The 22,647-nt window shown below is 38.4% G+C and overlaps 1 protein-coding gene and 1 non-coding gene across 2 annotated transcripts; both read right to left on the reverse strand.

Moving 5' to 3' along the window:
• Nucleotides 1-4,268: 4,268 nt before the first annotated feature.
• Nucleotides 4,269-14,178, reverse strand: LOC117289637 (suppressor of tumorigenicity 14 protein homolog). Its single transcript, XM_033770847.1, has 5 exons — nt 13,917-14,178; nt 8,973-9,175; nt 7,517-7,727; nt 5,426-5,542; nt 4,269-5,108 (listed from the first exon to the last, which is right to left on the reverse strand). Exons 1-5 carry the CDS (start codon nt 14,089-14,091, stop codon nt 4,630-4,632), a joined length of 1,185 nt encoding a protein of 394 aa, XP_033626738.1. The 5' UTR covers nt 14,092-14,178; the 3' UTR covers nt 4,269-4,629.
• Nucleotides 14,179-18,465: 4,287 nt separating this feature from the next.
• Nucleotides 18,466-18,537, reverse strand: Trnaq-uug. Its single transcript has one exon. It is a non-coding gene; the product is annotated as a tRNA-Gln (tRNA).
• Nucleotides 18,538-22,647: the final 4,110 nt, after the last annotated feature.

Here is a 22,647-nt window from a genome sequence, read left to right on the forward strand (position 1 = left end):
CATGTGCAGGTCAGCCCGTGTGTCCCAACATTTTCTACTTTTTGCTCAGGGGCCAAATATGCTTGAATCGTACAGGTGTTGAGTTAGCCTTTTTTTTTTCTTTGCCTGTAAACCCTATCGTTCTGAGTACAATCCATTTTTTTGTTTTTTTTTTAAACATGAGTGATTGTTCGGCCACTGTTAACCATTCCTTTGGCCTGTTAAACTGTAAAACAACAACCCTCATTGTTGTGATTTTCCCAATGTAAATAAAAAACAATATTATTTGAACATTTGCTTTGGTGTAAGTTTATTCAGTGTGTTGTTGATCATGTTCCTCAAAAGCCCCTTTGAGTCCTTCTGAATGTTGAAGTCTGTGCTTAAACAGTAGGCCTTTCATACTTACTTAGTAACTGGATTGGGTAGTTATATGAGAAAAGCTGCTTCTATGCATAGCTGCTTCATAAAATGAAAGACGGGTTTGTTTAATATCATAACAAATATCGTTTTCGTGTATACCCCCACTTGCTGATCATTGCCATACGATTGGTGGAACACACTTCTTGTGTTGTTTAATATCTGATTGTTGAAATAAATTAAAAGTGACTTGTTCAAAACTTTGTATTATTTATTATTTTTTATTGAAACAATTAATTACATGGAAAATGTCAAATGACAAGGATCTATGTGCAAGGTATATAAAACCATTATTAGGATGCACTTTATTTAGTCACTCTTAGCTTGCAATCTGGTCTTCCATTTCAGGAGGCGAAGTCGAGTGAAATGGAACAATCCAGATTTCACCTCGTTACTAATAAATAGTATACAAATATTGACTGCTTCGAGTGCTATGGTTAAAACTATGACTCCCGAGGTGATCCCCGGAGTGTTCTATTTTGCCGAGGCGAAGCCGAGGGAAAATAGAACGCTACGGGGATCACCGAGTGAGTCATAGTTTTAACCATTGCACGAGTAAAAGCAGTCAATATTTGTTTTATAACACCCAAACATTTCTAAATACTGTACTATTATTATTAAGTTACAGACCTGAATGCTACAATCCACGGACGACGCGAATACATCAAAAACTTTTACTGTGCTGCATGTAGTGTCGTGCAATCCGAAATGGTTACAGACTGTTAATGTATCATCCTCGTACACGCAACGGATGTCTGGGTACTGCACGCCGTGTGCTAGTCTTCGGACTAGCGCACGGCAAACCGACGCACTATCACACGGCCGTCGTCTAGCAAAACTTAGAAATGTCATGTGACGCGCTCTAAACCAATGAGCAGGCAGAATACTTGTAAGGGGTGTTATAATAGTAGTTAAACAACAAACTTTAGTTGGTTTTTAGAGGGGTGGGATTCTGAACCGAAATGTACACACTTCATGAAACGGTAGGGTATTAATTTGAGAAAATAGTTTTTTAGTAAATACATTCAAGTTTTACTCATTCTAAAATCTAGAATATCAGAAATGGTTCATATTGAAATGCAAACTACTATTTAAATTTTATCACAATATACAACATAGTATGGACAAAATATGACTTCAGACTATTGGATTAAAAGAAAGAAAAACTTTGTTTACATCGCTATACATAATAAATTCAACTCTTACAGGGAAGGTATTATCTTCGGTTTTCTGAGGAGAGCTTTCTTTCTAAATGGGAGTAAAATATCTGTCAAGATTTATTGGAAATTAAAGTCACCTGGAAGTGGTATTTTTTCAAAATAAAGCTTTTGTCACCAATATATGTGTTTTGATGAGTGGAATGTGAATAAACAGTTAACTAAGGTTTTAAAAAATCAGTTCTTATGTTATTTACAAATTTAAAAGTAGACCCCGACCCGAGAGGGCGCTGTTCGTGACGTCAATCGAGGCAGACTTTGCCTGTAATGCGTAGAGTAAACACAATTGAAAAGTACATGTACGGACTAAGTCGTGAGTTTGTACGTTTCAAAATGAAGAAAAACACTTTTTGAAATGTACCAACTCACGACTTGGACTTACATGTACTTTGCACGTGTGTTTACTATACGCATTGCAGGCAAAGTCTGCCTCGATTGACGTCACAAAAGGGGTAGGCTGAGTCAGCCCCCCAAACAACTTTATATATTGTTTAAACATATAAATCGTGACAAACAATTACTAAAAAAATTGTTTTATTGTTCGTAAGCATATGCTCTTATGTTTGAAAGAAAACAATTCTATTTCTAGGTGACTTTAATGTATTGGCTTTACATGCTTTCATTTGGGTATTTCCAGATAGAAAGAAATAAGTAAGGATATTAAAGTGAAACTTCTGCCGATGGCTTATACTTGAAGTTGAGTTATACACATACTTCTTAAATCTTTTTTAAATTTGGGTTGTGCGGAAAACAAATTAGTATAAAGAAAGCCAAACATTTGCTTGAACAAAACGTTCAGTAATATAAACAAATATAAAAAGCGAGGCAAGCCTTGTGAAAATTGCATAATAACAAAAGTGCCATTTACAGAAAATAAATAAAAAACGATTTGATCGGTTACTTGATTATTGTCCGAGCATTTTAAAAATATACATTAACGGATAAAACTGTACACATCCCACCCTATGTTAATAATGTATAGTTACATATCCCACCCTAATTGTTAATAATGTATAGTCATGGCTCCTTCGAATTCCTTTATAGATTCCCTCGAAATGTATTCAGATAGGCCTATCATAAGGTAGGACTTGGGGTGTATCAGTAGGTGTAGCACGGAAAGCTATACAGTCAAGATATATCCAATGCCTACACTTTTCCAATAGTGAATCAAACCCCTTTATGTCGACATTTTAAAGACACTGGACCCTATTGGTATTATTGCCAAAGATCAGTCTTTTCACTTGCTGTATCTCAACATATGCATAAAAATAACAAACCTGTGAACATTTGAGCTCAATCGGTCGTCAAGTTGCGAGATATTAATGAAAGAAAGAAAAAAAACACCCTTGTCGCACCATGGTCACACGACGAACTCAAGTTGTGTGCTTTCAGATGCTTGATTTCGAGATCTCAAATTCTAAATCTGAGGTCTCGAAATCAAACTAGTGGAACATTACTCCTTTCTCGAAAACTACGCCACTTCAGAGGGAGCTGTTTCTCACAATGTTTTTACTACCAACCTCTCCCATTGCTCGTATTCAAGAGGGTTGAATATGGTATTAATTATTGTGAATAATTACCAATAGGGTCCACTGCCTTTAAGATAAAACTATAAAAACTCATTATAGCCAGCGTCACGAATAGTTATGAACACGATATCGAACCAATGTGCATCCAATCTTCATTACATGATGTATTTCATACACACTCCATGGCAATTTGTGACTTTTGAAAAGTTCTGTGCCTCGGAGAAAGATTGATGATAGGCCTAGTGTTATTTTATAAATTTTCTTTACAACATATTTACATTCTTTTTAATAGTAGTGGTGCGTTAGGTTATCAACAGGCCTATGCCATATACATTGGGCCGGATAAATAAAAACTAGCAATTACTTATCAAGTTAAAGGTTCAACATTAGCAAGAAGACTGAAAAGTAAAAGATCAGGCATGAACATTTTGCTCGCTGGATTACCTTTCACTAATAGACATATAAATAAAAACGACATTTTACTAACATACTGAAGCAATCACTTGTATTTTTACAAGCTACTGCATGAGGAGCTTGAGATTTTACTTACACAACAGTGTTGCATATATGGCTCGGTATCGGGTCAGTACTAAAGGGTTATTTGTCCCTTGGCCTAATGATCCAACGATAAATGTTACTTAAAAATTTGGTGTATACTTTAATTGCTCTAAAAGAACCAATCTCTGGAGCGCTGGCGTGGAGAGGCTGCTGTTTCCTCATCATAGCCACTGCCGCCATCAAAAACTTGACTAAGTGGAAACTGCCCCGCCTGCATTTCAGTTAATCGCTATTGATCAGCGAGTCCATGCCTCTATTGTTATACTCCTGAATACCCCGCTATTGTGCTTTTCTCTGACCATTTACTAATCCGTTCAAATAAATGGTGTTTTTCCAGTAAAAGGTTATTTATAGAGATTTGGGCAGATTCTCATGCCTGATCTTAAACTTATCGACATTTTTTGTTAATGCTGGCCTTTACATGGCCCAGTATCTTGTGAAACTATCAGGTAATAGTAAAATTTCGGTTTTATTTACATCTCAATAAGAAGAGTCCCTCAAGCATTGATTTTACCTACTAGTTCGACCAATTACTAGCAATATTAAGGCTTACTTTTATTTATAAGGATTTAAGTAAAAGACTAGTAAAAGCAAATGCTAGTTTTTATTTATCTGGCCTATTGTTCTTGTTCAGATTTACGCAAGTAGGGCCAATGCTCAAGTTTATTTCGGCGTTATAAAGGCAGTCATCTCCCAATATATGCTACAAATACATTGAAAACACATCCCCCAAAAATTAAAACCACACCTAGATTGTTGACTCCCTATACTGCTTGGTGTGGTTATATTAAAGACATTGGTAGGCCTACTTGTAACCTTTTTAAATAGTTGACAAGTTTGTTACTCCTGTTGTCCGTTGACTATAATTTGTGCCTGTTTTCACTGATTCAATTGAACATTTACCCATTTATGCTAGACACGATTCACGATCAGTAGTTATGTCCATTATTAAACCCTCTATCCACAGTATGACACAAGTTCTCCTTCCTCATAGGGAAGTAACCGCCTTGAAAACCGTATATCCCACCGCCCAAATCAGCCCGGCCACTGGGAGGCGGGTAACCGTAAAACACGTGGCTGCCACCCGCACCACTCATGTTGTCTATTACGGTCGGCTGGTACACCTCCCGGGGTGGAGTTCTGACACTCATTTCACCATAGTTTGGACTGGAATTACTACTACTGTTGCTTGATGAACTACTGGACGGGACGGACGTGCTGACGGCACCGCGGCCGTCTGCCTGACCGCGACCCACTGGCATTCCCCGGCCTTTACGCTTGCAGCAGCAACATACCATAAGAGACACTAAGAGGAAAATGACTATAATGGCAGCAACTGTAACTGCTAAGAAGGTTCCCATCCAGCCCAACCAGCCAGTAGACGCACCTGGTAGCTCCGTCGGCACAACTGGCAAAAGAAGAAACGAAAAAATACCTTTACTGTTTGAACCAGTTAAAATGTTTTTGTTTTGTTTTAGAATGAAAATGATAATTTGAATTCGTGACTCCGTCACATAGGATATCTTGAAATTCAAAAATCGACCGTCACTTAAAAAGGCCACAGCCTTCTTTGTATCATCATCATCGTTTTGATTTTGCCACATTTGTGAATAGAGAATTCAATCACTCAAAATCTGATTTAGTGAACGAATTGTGTTTGCTAATATACAAACCATAGCAGCATTGATAACAGTAGGGCTTACTGGAAATGTGTTTAATCTGTACCTGAGCACAACGTGAAGCTCTCGTCACTGCCGTCTGCACAGTTCCACAATGAGTCGCACTTCAAGTCACTATCAATGCACATAGAACCGTCTGCACAGCTGAAACACTTGTCATTTGCTGCATTGGAGGGAAACAAATTAAGAAACACTGCAATGTTAAATGTGCATTATTCATCCTCTACAGTAGCGTGAACTTACTCTCGCCAAAACACAGCATTTTAGACACTGATATTTCTGAATTCATATCTTTATTACATTTTTATCGACTGTGTTTTATCGACCGTTCAGACGGAGTGAATTTTGCGCCCGTCGGTGATAAAGCATGCTTCTTATAACAATTCGTTTTTAGTTGTTGTGATTTTATGATTGCGTCACTTTTGAGCGGCTTCTTCGTATTAACAATTAGTTTCCCATTATCCTGTGATATTGTTTCCATGTTTTAATCAACAAGCCTGCTTTAAGCCTGATAGAACGATGTAGCGCATGCATGAAGAACATTTCTGAGGTTTTGCGTTTCTCAAGTAATTACATACAAACCGTATACGCTGGTTCGAATTATAAAATGTTATCAGCGGGTCCGCACCGATTTTTTGTAAATGCTAGCTTTAGGCCTACATCGGAGTTAAAGTATGTTTTACACATAGGCTTCACCAGAGTATGCAAATGTTACTCAAATTTTTTACAGAACTCGGGAAGTGTTCAGTGCATACACAAACGTAAGGGTAAAAAAAATAGAGTTTTTATCTCTGATGAATTTACTCTTCTAAAAACCCAACATTAATGATTCCTTTAAGTTTGATCTCTTGTGGTTTGCAGTGAGGCTTGACTGAAACGACTTTATGCTCAATTTACATTTCGTTTCGACCGACGAGTGAGTGGGGTATCTCGTCCCTAAGACGCACGCCCACTGCTGCCCATCAAAATGCCATGAGTTAAAAATAGCACACTCGGCATTTTCTCTGCAACCTTTTGTGATGCTTGTGGGTGTTTTTTTTGTCAAAATATTGGCAATATTTTAATACGAAAATATAGATGTAAGCTTGTAAGACTTCTGCTACACATATTAGAGTTTGCAGATCAAATGTTTTTTATTGTCGTGTTTATAGCAGCCGGGCACCAAAATAATAGGATCGTCTCCTGATTAAGGAGTAAGCGTACGGTGAGAATTATTCATGATCTCTTGTGGATTATTTAATGAAAACGATGGGGGCATCACAGTATCTATATAGATGACCCGGTCTTATAGTTTAAAGTAATAATGCGATCTCTGCGAATTTCCCTCCGTAGGCCTTACAAACAAATATTGGAGTTCGAGTTTCAATGAAAACCGGTTTTTATTTTGTTAATTATTGTGTGCACATTCAATCGGTCATTTTGCGCGCCCATTTTATGAATCGCATGGCCTATTGAGGGACAATGTCGTCTCGCACAATCGTTTTCTTTCAGACGGACTCAGGATCGTTGCCATTGCTTCCAAGTTTATAAAATGAGGCTTGGGAATAATCAATTCACTTTATGTTGGTTAAGAGTATTCACTGTGGTTTCAATGTGCTCTGATGACTGGTACAGTTTGCAGAATGTCTCATGCATCTCACAGATATCAACTACGTTTCCAGCTTATAGGTTTTTGTTAGGGCCCAGTGTTGCCTTTGTGCACATTGCAACCACTGTGTACCGTACTAGATTCCAAACCATCGACGAGACAATATTTTCGCATTGGAATGAAACATGGGTTGTGTTTCTCGTGTCTATGGTGTGTGGGCAACGTGAATCATTGTATCACAAAATGTACGCAAAGCAAGTCCAGATGGGATTGCCCACGCTATGCTATTCATTCACATCTCTGCACAAGTGTTTGGCAAACCAGTCGTACATCTCGCTCTGCCCCTTGCTCTCACACATTATGAACAAATGCAAAAATTGTCATATGTAGCTTGCATCAATCTAGTCTCATTCTATATTCAAATCAATATAAGCTAACCAAGGTGGTAAAAAAAGATATATAAGTCTGGTTCATTGATTACAATGAAAGACAAATCGACAAGGACAGTGGTGTGATTAAGAAGGTGTTACATATCGAAATATCACTTACCCGTCCTTGTCTCCTCAGGCACGAAGCTAGTGAAGACCACAGAGAAACCCTTGTTGCTTGACACCACGTTATCAGTGATGAACCGTACAGTGAGCTCGTTACCAGTAGACTCCATCTCGTGGTAGCGGGGTGCTAGGTCTGTACCACAGAGACCGTACGGGGCGCCACTCAGCATCAGGCTAGAGTAGAAACGACCGTCATATACAATCACCTATATACAAGTAAATTAAGTAAGAAAAGCAAGCTGGAACGTGAATACCATGAAGTAAGAAAAGCAAGCTGGAACGTGAATACCATGAAGTAAGAAAAGCAAGCTGGAACGTGAATACCATGAAGTAAGAAAAGCAAGCTGGAACGTGAATACAAAAAAAAAAGATTAAGAAAAGCAAGCTGGAACGGAAAGACATAAAAGTCAGAAAAGCAAGCATGGAACCTGTATTTCAATTTTAAGGGCGTCAAATAGAATGACATGTAGGCATAATATGCCCCATACACGATGTCTGTGTCAGGTGCAAGTCGTACTGTCAAAGTGAATCTATAATAGTCATCCCGCAACCTAAACGTGCTCTCTTAATGTAATAGAGGGAAAGTTCACTCTCTTGTCCCGAGTGGAGTTAGTTCCACTCATATGAAAGTGAAATTCAATCGGTTTCACTCTTTTTGTGTGAAATTTTAACGAATTTCACTCAAAATCGAGTTGAAAGTACCCGTCTTTCACTCAAAAAATATTTGTCCGCCGTAATGGCTCATTGCGAGAGTGGTATGGCAAACAAAACGAGTTGTTCTTCATTCTTTTACATTTTAAGAGTGTGCCCAATCTCATAGAGCTGCTTACAAGCAAAGTAGTTTCTTTAAAGGCAGTGGACACTATTGGTAATTATCAGCATAAAACCTTACTTGGTGACGAGAAATGGGGAGGGGTTGATGGTATAAAACATTGTGAGAAACGGCTCCCACTGAAGTGCCATAGTTTTCGAGAAAGAAGTAATTTTCCACGAATTTGATTTTGAGACCTCAGGTTTAGAACTTGAGGTCTCGAAATCAACCATCTAAACGCACACAACTTTGTGTGACAATGGTGTTTTCTTCTTTCATTATTATCTCGCATTTTTAATGACCGATTGAGCTCAAACTTTCACAGGTTAGTTATGTTATGCATATATTGAGATACACCAATTGTGAAGGCTAGTCTTTGACAATTACCAATAGTGTGCAGTGGCTTTAAAGCATAACAAAATTATGCCTTCCAGAATAAGGGTACAAGCGAAACAAAAACATTCCACATATATATTTATTGTAAATGGTATCCTGCTTGTTTTTGCTAAGCAAAAATTGTTAAGCAACATGTGATAATAATAATAAGCAACTCTATGGAATTGGGTCATGGCGTGCAAACTGCGCCCAATTTAACCCATACGAGTGCAAACTGCGCCCAATTTAACCCAACCCTACACACCTCATCTTGATAGCAGTTGACTGAGTCGGTGACATCAAAGCTTTCAAAGACAGCATGAATCCTCTTCCCCGGGGACGTTGTAATCGTCACCTTACAGTCCGTGTTATCGGCGTAACGACCGTGTCCAGGGTGTGAGAAGATTTTACCGCCATCGTGGGTAATGTACTGCCAACATTCACCATGGATGTCATACTGCAAGAAAGCTGAATACAAACGAATAGACTAATCAAAATCATTTTAGACCCATCAAAGTAGTTTTGTTTGGTGCTGTTTCGTTTCGACATTGATTTATGACCCCTTGCACAATGCGAAACACACAGTCCTCCCTATAATGGGCGTTTATAACTTCCACATTTCAACTCCTTTATATTTATTTTTAACTCCAAAAAAGGACGGACAGGGAAAGCAAGTTCGCTGCGCGTCATGCTAGGTGTCTGTACACTCGCCCTAAATGTTGTTGCATCTTCTTCTTTTCCCTTTGCCCCGAGTGATATCTTTTGGGTCTTATAATTTGGAAGTTATAACACCTGTTTAAAAACAATTATACATAGTGCTTTGATGTGCATAACTTCATATAACCATGTAGAACTAAGCAATCGGTGGTGTATTTGGGTGATACCGTCTTGTGAAAACAATAATAATATGTTTTAAAAAGTAATATTATATAGTATTGTGAACGTTTTTCATTTACTTTTGGGGGTTGAACAAAGAATTGACTAGAGTGGGATTCGAACCAACGACCTCCGGATTAACGTGCCGGCGCTCTACCAACTGAGCTATTTAGCCCTATATTGGCGGTGTCCCTATTTTGTCAATATTTTTGTTCGGGGGTGCCAGTCAGAAGCCATACAACCGTTAACTGCCGTGTAGCCAGGGATCACACCCAAATTACGATACAACCTGGGAAGCGGCAGCCAGGGGATCACCTTAAGGGGATGCGACTTTTTGTTTAAGATATCAATATAAACCACAAGGGAAACTGACTGGGTAAATTTTGAAATGCTTTTTTGGGGTTGAACAAAGAAATGACTAGAGTGGGATTCGAACCAACGACCTCTGGATTAACGTGCCGGCGCTCTGCCAACTGAGCTATCTAGCCCTATATTTGCAGTGTCCCTATTTTGTCAATATCTTTGTTCGGGGGTGCCAGTTAGAAGCCGTTTTTCATTTACGCTTTTAATGTTGATGTTAAATCAACATTCTGTGTTCCCAATTTGAGCATTGGAGTAACAGTAAACGTGGAAATATAAAAAGCGTTTATTGTTCTCGTTTATGACACCTTGTTAATAAACCAGATGGTTTGTATATTATTGACATGTTTGCGAATACAAGGCTACGTCCGAACCGAGTGACTTTGGCTTTACGGCTGCAACTGCAAGCTTGACAAACTTTTCGGCGTTCCAAACTTGGCCACTTTTATACAAGGTAAGTGTACGTGGGTTTGAACGAACTTAAACACAATTTTGCCTAGAACAAGTTAATATTATGTGTCGTGTGAATACCTTCAAATTACACATGAAGAAAATGCTATTAAAAAAGTAAACTGACTGTTGCTATTTAAGCAGTCCGATTATTAAAAGAAAACAAGTCAAGTCAGGCTTGTCTAAATGCACGCTGTGCCGAGGACAATTGAGTGGAAATTAAGGGTGGGCCTTTCATCCTAGGCCTTGCTCCACTCTGCATGGTACTTCCCTCGACTATCTTAATCACCATCTCAACTCACTAAGCAGCTAGTGAATTTCATCCGCGGCAAATTATGTAAAAAGCAATGGGCCTTGAGCACCTTTGCCTGTGACAATCACCAAGATAGTTTAACGTCACTCGCACCGTAGGTATCCGACCAATTTATACCATGGCAGCACATAAGTGGTGAATTGTTTGAACGATAGATTGTTGAGAAATCAAAATATTACTTAAAGTGCCAAGATTTGATACGGTTCACAATTTGTAGAAACATCTTGGCCTTAACTCAAGGATGCTTAAAATGTGTCGCTTTACTGGTAAGACGTCACTGATTGGCTGGAGTAAAGTAGCCTACCAGTGGTGTTTAACTCTTGAGTAAATTGAAGTGTTGGTTAACTGCAGCCGTGCGCTGGGTTTGATAAGTTTGATAAAAGCAAATGCTTGCTGACTGTACGCATGGTCTCATAATTGCCTTGCAGTATCCTTGAAAGAAAGTCCATTGTTAATAAGCCACTTCATGTGCTGGGCTTAGTTTCATTTAGCCGTAACGTTGACTCTGGTAATATTCTTTGAATGGAGCAGGGAGGCCTTTGACTAATTCTGACTCGACCATCTTTCGGAGTTTGGGCCACGTTTCCAAGAAAACATATGTAGGCATTGTGTTTGACTGGGATTTCGTGTATAGCCTAAAATTTGATGCGTTTGTGTCAGTTTGGCAAATGTGAATAAGTGATTTGAGTATATGGACACTATTTCAGACTGGACAAGTTTTCAGTGCATTGGTGCCTGTTATAAGCCCTCCATAATTAGCCTTATTAGTTTAGACATTAGTTTAGAGATTTATTCCAAATTGGCAACAATAAACAAACTGTACTACAAACAGCAACTGCATCGTGAAGTGAATTAAATGTTTGACGCCCCAGGCCAAAATCACAAGATATAGAGAAGTGACAAACAAATTGAAGACGACTGAAGCATCAGCCCCATTTCAATGATGTGATGTCTTAAACATTCTACTTCAAGAAATATGGCCTACTCGTATACTGGCAAATCTCGTATACACTCTGATCAGAGGTTCTCTAATTCAACTTCTATGAGCAAAGTCCAGTTTTGAGTTTTGGCTGTTAGTGCCTGGCTTTTTTCACAGATTTTGTATTTTTAACTTACTCGGTGGTGTAGTTAGGAAACTTAAATTAGGATACAAGAAGATAAACCAATTTCTTAGTTAATATTATATTGGTTTAATAATAACATAGTTATTCAAGCTGTGGGTACCGGTATCACGTTGAATGTGTGCGACAACAGATACCAATCTATTACTCTGTGGGTCCAGTTTCGTTTCTGTGTGTGAACCAAAATCGTGGCAAACAACCCATCAACCAAAAAAGCCCGCCAAAATTGCCAGTTAAGTTAAAACGGTGTGGTTGGTTGGGGCTGGCATGGGGATTTCTATATAAATACAGCCCGTTGTTCAATGCGTGGGTAACCTTGTGAGGACGACACCATCACTCAAAACCATGGGGATGCTAATCCTAATCAGAGGCTCTTTTCACTGCAACAGTAAACCATGTGGCCATAAAAATACATGCCCTACACATCAGCAAGGTTGTACTTGTGTTGGCTGTGTGTACGTTCGCAAAATATTGACGTCTTAAAGATGATGAGCTCTGACGTGAGAACAATATGAGGAATAACAAAGGGTTGGGTTGATTTCACCGTCTTTTCAACCCATGCACACACCCCAGGTGAACACCTTTTGTCCCCATGTCATAAAATTCATATTTAATACAGTCCCCCTATCCGTAATACCTATTTACAATTATTGACTCATCTTGTGGATTATCTTGTTGATTTGGATCGTATAATTCCGGCCATCTGGCCAGTTTTGAATAAAACATATGTCAGGTCTAATTTGATCTGACATGATAAGCCGTTATGAATTGGAAAATGAAATCAATTAAGTATAACAAGCCTGTAAAATGTAGGCTATCAACAAAAGTTGACAATTAAAATTTAGGCCAAACTCACTGAGAGCCACGGGTATAAATTGCAACTTCCACCAACCACACTTTACCCAAACTTTCCGTAATACCAATCCATTAATACCATGCACTGTTTTAAACACGTTTGTCATGAAGTAAAAAATCACTCGCAAAACATTAACTGTTTTGTTGATTCGATGTAAAGATGAAACTGTTAAAAACTAAATGATGGAAATCAATTTACTCCACAAAATAAAAAACTCTTTCTCCTCCAGAGACCACGACACTAAACGTTTAAATTGACTATAGATATCAATGAACCGTAATTTTGGTTTGACCGCGTTGCTCATTGAAGCTATAAAAAGTACCTGATGAAGGGTATAGAATGTAATACTTCTGTTGCTCTAAAATATGCCACGGCAGCAACTATATGGTTTAGGTTTCTTTCCGATGTTGCTGTGGATTATTGTATGTATTTGATTATTTTATCAAGACTTGGGACACATTAAGTATACTCATGGAGGTAGACATTTCTACCTCCACGGTATACTGCAGTTTACTCAATGTGTCCCGAGTATAAAACACATGTATTTTGTAAATGAATGACAAACCAAGCTCAGTAGCCAAAGGCTATTTGAAATTGGCGCACACTTCGCGGTAATTATGCGTGAAAGATTGCCTCATTCGAGAGTCACCTCGGGCATGTCCGGTGATTACCCCAGTAATTTGCAAAGCTCTGAAACAAAAAAACGATTATCATTTGCAACATGGGCATACACATCAACTTATAGTAGACCTACGATACATTCAAGAAATTGTACATGTGTACTACTTGAATACTACTATAATGATGCGGTAACATTTAAAACAAAGCTGTTGTTCTGGATTGACCGTCTGTAACACCATTGGGAGCTGCAGACGAAAGCTAAAATGAATACCGCCTACAGTTAAAACTATATCAACCATATAATTTCATAATTTCAGCGTCACAAAACTTGTCACAAATTAAGAAACGGAAGGACTCGTTGCAGAATCAATGTTTGGAACGAGGTCGATGAGTGTCCATTGCATGGAACGGGGAATAAACGATGGACAAAGGGGGAGGCATACTGTTCGATAGACAACCCACAGTTCTATACATGCCAGGTCCAATTTGAGAGGATAAACGAATTTCTTCAAATGGGACTTGTCGTGGTAAGTCGTCACTAATGAGCATCGCCTTCCATCAATAGACACAAATGTATACAATGAACCACACAGGTTGAGGGACGTTACTTACTTGTGTTATAGGCTGAGGCGTTGTGGTGTGCGAGTACAGTAATGAGAAGTAGTAGTGTTACTGTGTAATAGGTAACATCTAACTGGATGAAGTTATTCCGTCTGACGGGAGAGACGACCCGATTCCCTGTCAACATTCTGCTCTCTCCACGGTTGTGCTGGTAATGTCCACCCATCTGCGTCGATGCATATCCTCCTGGAAACTGTAGACCATAGACGACAGCATTAGGTTTATGAGCGAGTTGTTGGCCGTGTCATTCATGATCTCTACCGGGATGGGGAGGATGATGACGAGACTATGATTGTATACCGGTGCTCTGTTGGTGTCTTTACCGGGCCCATGCTCCATGCTGGGCCGAGGTTATCGTAAAGAGTCTACTCACATTGTTGCAAGTAACTGCGCTACACAATAAGTGTTCATCAGTGACATGTGGCTGTTGAATCGGTTGAACCTACCCCCTTTGTTCTTGTGATCGTCTCACAACTCACTTTTGAAATATGATTGTATCCAATCAACATCTGTATAGGACTTTGGCGTGACAACGGTTCTGCCCCAGATAGCAACAATTCTATTGCACAAAAACGTTCTGTCCAAACCGTCATTGAGCCATATGTAAGAATCGGCCACGTTATTACAATAGTAGCTTTCAGTTGCAATAAATTCATATTATGATGTCAATGAGTTCAAAGAAATCAAAAGAAATAACCGACTCAAAATTAATTGTTTTCATGACGAACTATTGTAATTCAAGTGAAGCTCATTGTCTGAATAACACTAGTATGCTTATGATATGAATTCAAAAAGGTGTCCATATCAGTTGGCCCATTGAGGTACGCTTTTCCTTCATCCATGCATTAGGTATAATTCTAACTCCATGATCCATGGAAGGCCGATTTACTCACCATCATATCTTTTGTTTATGTTAGGCAGGCATCCCACTTGAACAATTCATATATGAAATATTATATTTTGGCGGTTAACTTTGCTACATAACCTGCTTATGCCATCCATTAAGCTGCAATACTTTCTTTCAGATGTCGAGCCATTTAGATTCATATAATCGGCTTAAATTGGTAATTAAATCTTCATCAAGCATTCCAAAAGAGATTATGTTTCCAGAGGGAGTAGGTTCATCAGACCAACGCCTCCTCCTCCCCGTGGTACCTGCTTCTCGGCCGCAAGAACATCTCTATTTTGCAAGTGAATGGACGGAATAACGGTCGCAGCGGGTCGCCACGGAGAGCCAAGGCAAGAAAAGTGTCGCAAAGCACGGCGGGTGTTCGGTGGTTAATGAGTGCCCAGCCGGACCTTATAGATCGCTTCGCTTTCTTCACTCAAGTTGCTCGCTAGATGTTTGGACACTTTATAGTGTCTCGCTGTATTGGAATTCTGTATTGTCTGGACGCTGCAGAAAAGTGAAAATGCATCGTTTCCTCTTTTATAGACAATGTGCGGAGCAAAGTAGCAACACAATTTTTTATTTGAGTAGAGTCTTGGAGAACATTTTAAAACTCGAATCCTCAATTCCCTGTCCGATTAGGAACGAAACTTACATGCTGAGTTACAGTTTATATGAACTTAAAACAAACGTTAAAAGTGTGATTGCAGCTTTGTTTGTAGGCCGGCATATAGATTTGGGGCATCAATGCAAAGTCCTTTCACCAGAACTCTTCGACGCCGAGTCAAACATTTTCAACCTTTGAATTGAACAAATTTGCTAGACCAAATCTTGCCTTGCATGCCAAGCACCTTTCCAATTTAAAAATGTATACCCAAAACAAAAACCGAACGTTTCCACACTATGGGCGTTATACGCTAATTATGCTTGTTGTGTTTTATTGGATGGCAGTCACAATAAGGAATTAAATATGATTAACTGCTCAGTATATCTGATCGATGTTTGTTACATAATCAACACAGATAGGCCTATTATAAAATGTGACAGACTGCTTCGTGCTGCATAGACCTACCTGGTTTGTTTTATATTAATTTGTACAAATTTACCCTAATATTCTATCGGACGTAGACCTCAGATGACAATATATTTGTCAGGAGACAATATGGCTTAGTGGTACATCACCAGAGTAAAAGGTCTCGGGTGGTTCTCGGGATGTTGTTTACGTATATTTTGTTTAAAGATATATGTTCATAGATTTTTGTATAATGCATGTGTAAAGCTCCGTAATGCATATATAAATAATTATATATAATATAATCGAAGTCTTATATAGCGCACGTATCTACCAAACAATGTACTCAAGGCGAGGAGTATATACAAACTTTCAGAAAGATAGGTTAGCAGTGATGGATTCTGAGACCCAATTATGTAGCACTTAAAAGGGTTTACAAGGTGCTACGGCGCATGAAGCAGCCACCAGGAACACCGGGGCGAACCCTTCTCTTTTCGATAAGTGCACTGGGTTCTTTTACATGCGTTACACAACACATGGACCAACAACTTTACGTCCCATCCGAAGGACGAAGCAATGGTAAAGTGTCTTGCTTAAGGACACACGTGTCAAGGCTGGGGATTTTTTGAACAATACTTCCTCACTGGTTTTGTGCTGCTAGTTCTTGATTGACATACAATGTTCAACGGAAAGGGCATTAATAATAAATATGAGGACTGTACTTCAGGATTGGGCTCAACTTCAGCTCTCACACAGTGTTGTTAATTTTTTACTAGATTTGTTGGGACGCCCCGCAAAACTACAAAAGTCTATAGGCCCTACTTTTGGTAAGTACCTCACAAGTTAATGACCACAGATACTTGGTATTGAAACTACCCCGTTTGAATTAGTATAGCTGTAGCAGAGAGGTCATCTTTCACCCATACATTTGGATCTGAAAGGTTTCAGGCACGGTTTCAGGCACGAAGACTTGCCCAGGCCTATGAAAGCACACAAATCTAAGCAACAAGGGTGTATTTTGTCTTTTATTATTTTCTCGCGACTTTATTTTCCACACGCAGGGTTGTTTACACCAAGTGAGAATACTGGTCTTTATATAATTACCAAAAGTATATCCTTTCTGTAAACGTAGGTCCGAGATGGACATTGTTTTAAAACAAATCTGAAAACTCAAAGAAAACAGGTATTGCAAACATAGTGTGTTGAAACAAACAGCACGGTGATAATACTCGGATGTTTAAAGGCACTGGACACCTTTGGTATTAACTAAAGACCAATATTCTCACGTGGTGTATTCCAACATAATTACTGCACTAAAATAACAAGTCTGTGAAATTTTTGACTCTTGGTCATTGAGTTTGCAAGAGATTAAAGAAAAAACAACCTTGTGTGCTTTCAGATGACTAATAAAACTTAAAAAGGCTTCACACCTTAAGTAATTTAATATTTGAATGAAAAATTAATTCTTTATAAAAAAACTATGTTACTTCAGAGGGCACAATGTTTTGTACTGTCAACATCTAGTGCTCGTTACCAAGTAAGTTTTTATACAAATAGTTATTTTGAATAAATACCAATAGTGTACAATGCCTTTAACAAGGATGAAGAAAGATTTTTTTATTAATTAATTGTGTATCCAAGAATTTAAAAGTTAAATAGCTTAAGACTGATGAGGAGTGACAGGTAAGATGGTGATATAGCCGTATTATGTTAATAGGATGACCGCCCGGTCATTCACATAGTCAAATCATTTAGGGTCCCCACTGCTACTCCCCGTGTAGCTAATAACTAAACTGATAGTCCTTTATCGTATTTGTGTACCACGACAGAAAGGCCTAATTGCTACTTATTGTGAAAAGAGACTGCATTATGCACAGAGATTTCATCTACAAGGCCGACCTGCACAATGTTGTCTTTATTTGCAAGAAGCTCCTTGAACTACTATTGCTCAAATCACAATTATTACATGATGTGATTGATACTGATGGTAGAAGTTGTCGTTAATGTGTTTATTGAGAACAACATAATTTAGAGTTAAGTCTTGGGAGAAAGCAGAATAACATTACAGTCACATGAAATAACTGGTCGTGCAGCTGCTCAATGGTTTTCCTGTAGTTCATATATAATGTTGACCCACTTCAGTCTCAAAGTTGACTCTGAAATGCAAAAAACAAATGCTGATAGTAAGGCCTAATAAAAGAAAAACTTGCTATTGCCCTTTTGGCTAAAAATCAGAAAAGTTGGTCGGTCGGTGTGTTTTTTCCGATTACGCCAGGGGAGGGAAAATTAGACATACAACAAAATTCAGTGCATTGACTTCTGTTGAGAAATTTGGGCAACGTACTTAATTTCCACACAACTTCTAAACTGCAGTGTCTTTCCTATCTTTCCATGACCGGTTGGCCGAGTGTTTAGACAATTCTGTGAATGAATTTTAACTTGCCGACACAAATTGCATAGGGGCGGGGGACACAGGAATTTGAGAGAACTTCATCAACTATAGGCATAAGGCCTGTATTAAAAACATTTGATTTGGAGTATAGAGCAATGGTTTGTATTGAATGGTTCCAAACATAATTATTGCAGTAAATGGCCGAACATAATTATTGCAGTAAATGGCAAACAAATCGACAAACAGAAGGTCCCACCGAGATTTGACCTCGGATCGCGAGATTCAAAGTCTCGAGTGCTAACCATTACACCATGGGACCGATGAAATGTGAGCAACTAACCAAATATCACATTCTAAAACGGTCTTAATTTGCAAGGACAGGCCAGACACTAGTCATTCACTATGCCCGTCTAAGAAATTCACAACTTTTTATGATGAGTTGAAATTGATCTCGCAGGTGCACTGTACGGAAAATTGAAGGGACAGATACAAACGCATTGAACCGGTAAAAACAAACTATTAAATTTATTCGAAAGATTTTATCGAGGTGAAATATCGTTCGAAGTAACGAAGTATTACTGATACGTAGCCATCCTCATGCCATTTGATTTATAAGAATATGGATACTATTTATCTTTACCTATCTTTCCATGACCGGTTGGCCGAGTGTTTAGACAATTCTGTTAATGAATTTTAACTTGCCGACACAAATTGCATAGGGGAGGGGACACAGGAATTTGAGAGAAACGAAACATTTCAAACGCCTGAGCAGGTTGGTTGACAATAATGTTGTCAATAATGCACACTTATTATACAATTTTTACATATCAACGCTTCTCTCACACACCTTGAAGTTTTTTAGCTTAGATCCCATTAACAAAAACAATTATCAAAAAAGACGAGACAATATACTGGGTGCGTTCGTTTAGTTTCCCTGGGTCGACCCCGGTGTGTGGCGTTTTTTTTTCCAGGACGAGTGTGTGCAGATAGTTACCCACGTTCGTCCTGGTAAAAAAAAACGCCACGCACCGGGGTCGACCCAGGGAAGCTAAACGAACGCACCATTATGTATACTATACAGGTATTTAGTACAGCGATCTCAAAAATCCAGATTCGTAAAAATGTAATATCAAGGGTCCGTACCAGCTGGAAATGACTCGAACGAAACAGAATAATTCGAGCCCTCGATGCGATCGTTCCTTCGAAATAATTCTTTCCCATTATTTTTCTCCCACGAAACTATTTGTTTCGTTACCGCTGAACATAGGTATAATATAAAGCAGAGGTGGGCCCCTTTTAACCGACCAGACTATGCGGATGGAGGGGGTGGGGGCGTCAGAGTTATAACACTGGGCTTTGAGTCACTGTTGTGTCCATGACAACTGCATGTCTTCTCAACATCTCCTCTTATCTTTCACCCCATTCAAACATTAAAACATGCACGAGGTTATCACCCAGCAGTCTAGACGAATGACTACTAATGCAAGTGAACCGTATACACATTGGTACTGTATGTGTAACAGTATGAATAAACATTTTGGTATCACCAGTCAGTGATCCTAGTTTAGGGCAGAGCACTTCGGAATACATTTGTCCTTTACACCCCTTCTTATCAAAGATTCAACCTCGTCTCCCAGCGTGCTGCCATCACCACCAATCAGGATTAGCACGCTTTTCAGGGTGTGCTTACAAAGGGTTTAAGACCCTGGCAGGGGATGTCGGAGGGTAGTGTGGTACCCAACGGGGCGTAGCCGGGACGCGCCCCCGGTACCTGGGGTTGCTCAACTCAACATGCTGGGCCATCTCCTCTGATGGACAATGATGACATTTCTTATCATCATCAATGTACATTGTGTAAAGGAAACTAAACCGTTTCCCTTTAAAATGGAATGTCCTCGTAGGATTTCGTGATTAGGAGGGCATTTATCTCTTCCTACTGCCATGCATGCATGCCTAAGGTCTAATTGTTTACAAAGAATAATGTTCTTGAATTAAGACGGGTGAGATATAATTATTAACTTCAAGCTGTTCCCAATTGCAAGATGATGATCGAGTTCGAAATGAGTTAACTGGTAACTTAACGGATACAACATTTTAAAATTCCAGACAAAATAATTGACGATGATTATCTGATATTATTTCGAGTTTATGCTCTTCAACAACTGCATTGAAATACACATGAAGATGAAATAACTAACTAAAATGTAAAACGTGTGTAGTCTTGAAAAAATGAATGGGTGGAAAAATGCTTTCAGTTGGAGAATTTATTTCAAAATTTGTATATACCCATACAATTTTATGACAATTTCAGTCTGTGAAAGTCTGTATACAGCTACACTGGACAATGTTGACACACGAAATGAAGCGATCGGGCGGCTCTTCTCGGTTGGCACTATAGCCCTAGATGTTTTCCCGCCCATTTTCGGCAATTTTCGGTGAATTCAAACGTCGCATTATTCTATGTGCAAACTTGGCTGATCAAAACAGCTATTAAATTTCACGTGTAGGCCCTAAAAAATATTGCACTTTTGGGTCATAAAATTGACAAAAAAAACTTTCAATTTGACAATCGACGTGAACGGCATTCAAATTCGCATTACCTTTTCACATATGTTTTAGTTGCGCCTACTGCAAGAAAGTTAATTTCACATTGGATTTAAAAAAAAAGACTTACAAGTTTAATAAATGTAATGCTGAATAAATTCACATGACATAATAGGAAATGAAATGACGATTTCAATCGAAGAGGCTACATTTCTTTATATTATTTGAATGCATGAAAGTAAACTGGACTGTTTTTGTCGAAAATGACTTGAATAACCTTTAATAAACTCACATGACACAATAGGAAATGAAATGACGATTTCAACCGAAGAGGCTACATTTCTTTATATTATTTGAATGCGTGAAAGTAGACTGGACTGTTTTTGTCGAAAATGACCTGAATAACCTTTAGTAAACATTCACCCCAAAACTTGTCGGTCTGTAAGTGACTACATCTCCGATTTTTCCCGACACTTTTTTTCTCCAAATCTGTCAGTTTTACAAAACAAACTTTGGGTTAACTGTTCCTATGATATATTGGAGTGTATTATGCACCATAAAGCCTTGAGGTGTTTTTTTAATCTGCAGCCATGAGAGGATGATGTCTCAAGTCATCACTTCTCAATGATAAATGGCGCAATTAATGCTCCATTGACTGGATCAGACAGGTCCATACATGATCACAGAGGGTGGTGGCGACTCTACGTGCTGCAGCCAAAACGGAACTCACTCAAATCGTCCAGCAAACCAAAGTTGTGCGTATACATTGATAGTTTGTTTCAATTAAAGATGCATGTCTTGTGGTTTATTGTGCCTATATAACTCACATTAGAAGTGAAAAAGGCAGTGGACACTATTGGTAGTTACGCAAAATGACTTTTATTATAAAATATACTTTGGTATATTGCTGTTGATTGTACAAAACATTGAAAGGAGCGAATAGAATAGTCCCTCTGAAGTAACGTAGTTTTCTGGAAAGAAGTTATTTTCCACTAAACTTGATTTCGAGACCTCAGATTTAGAATTTGAGGTCCCGAAAACCAGCATTTGAAAGTACACAACCTCGTGTGATAAGGTTTTTTACTTCCATTATTATCTCACAACTTCGACGACCGTTTTTTTTAATGCATGTTGAGATACACTAAGTGAGAAGACTGGTCTTTGACAGTTACAAATAGTGTCCACAGTCTTTAAGACTTTGTGTCCATGAAACAGTTTCTACTGTAGCTTTCAAGCAGGGGACATTGAAGGAGAAAAAAATAAAGTAATAATGTTGACTCATTTCTCATAATATGGTTTTGTTTAGTGCAATTAATTTGTATGACTTAAATATCTCTTAACTTTGTATACGTAAGCCATATTTTAGACATATTTATACTTATGAGTATGAGATACACTCATACATGACATTGTCATGACAAAATTGACACAAGCAAGCCATTATGACATATTATGCTAAATCATACTTGTTCACAGTATGACTTATGCTATTTCATAATTTAGAAGATGTAGTAAGTCATATATATTATGACATATTTTTGTGTCTTTTCTAAATATCCCTTCAACTATTCCGTAAGTTTCAAATCCATCTCGTGTGTGTATACCAAAACTCAATTAAAGCCACCTAAATAATTTGTTTATAACACTGGGTCAACAATTCAAGATGAAAAACAATCAAGATAACAATGACTCGGGTTTAGAGGCTGTAAAATAATAAACGATCTATGTATTGCTTTTTATAGGGCATATAAATACACTGGACACATTATTGGTAATTGCGAAAGACCTTATGGTGTGTTCCAACATATCATATACACACAAAAAAACACGTGAAAATTTGAACTTAATTGGTCGTCGAAGTTGCGAGTCTGTGTGAAAAAAACCT

Source organism: Asterias rubens, chromosome 4 (assembly GCF_902459465.1).
Source record: "Asterias rubens chromosome 4, eAstRub1.3, whole genome shotgun sequence".
In the NCBI taxonomy this organism is placed as follows: Eukaryota; Metazoa; Echinodermata; class Asteroidea; order Forcipulatida; family Asteriidae; genus Asterias; species Asterias rubens.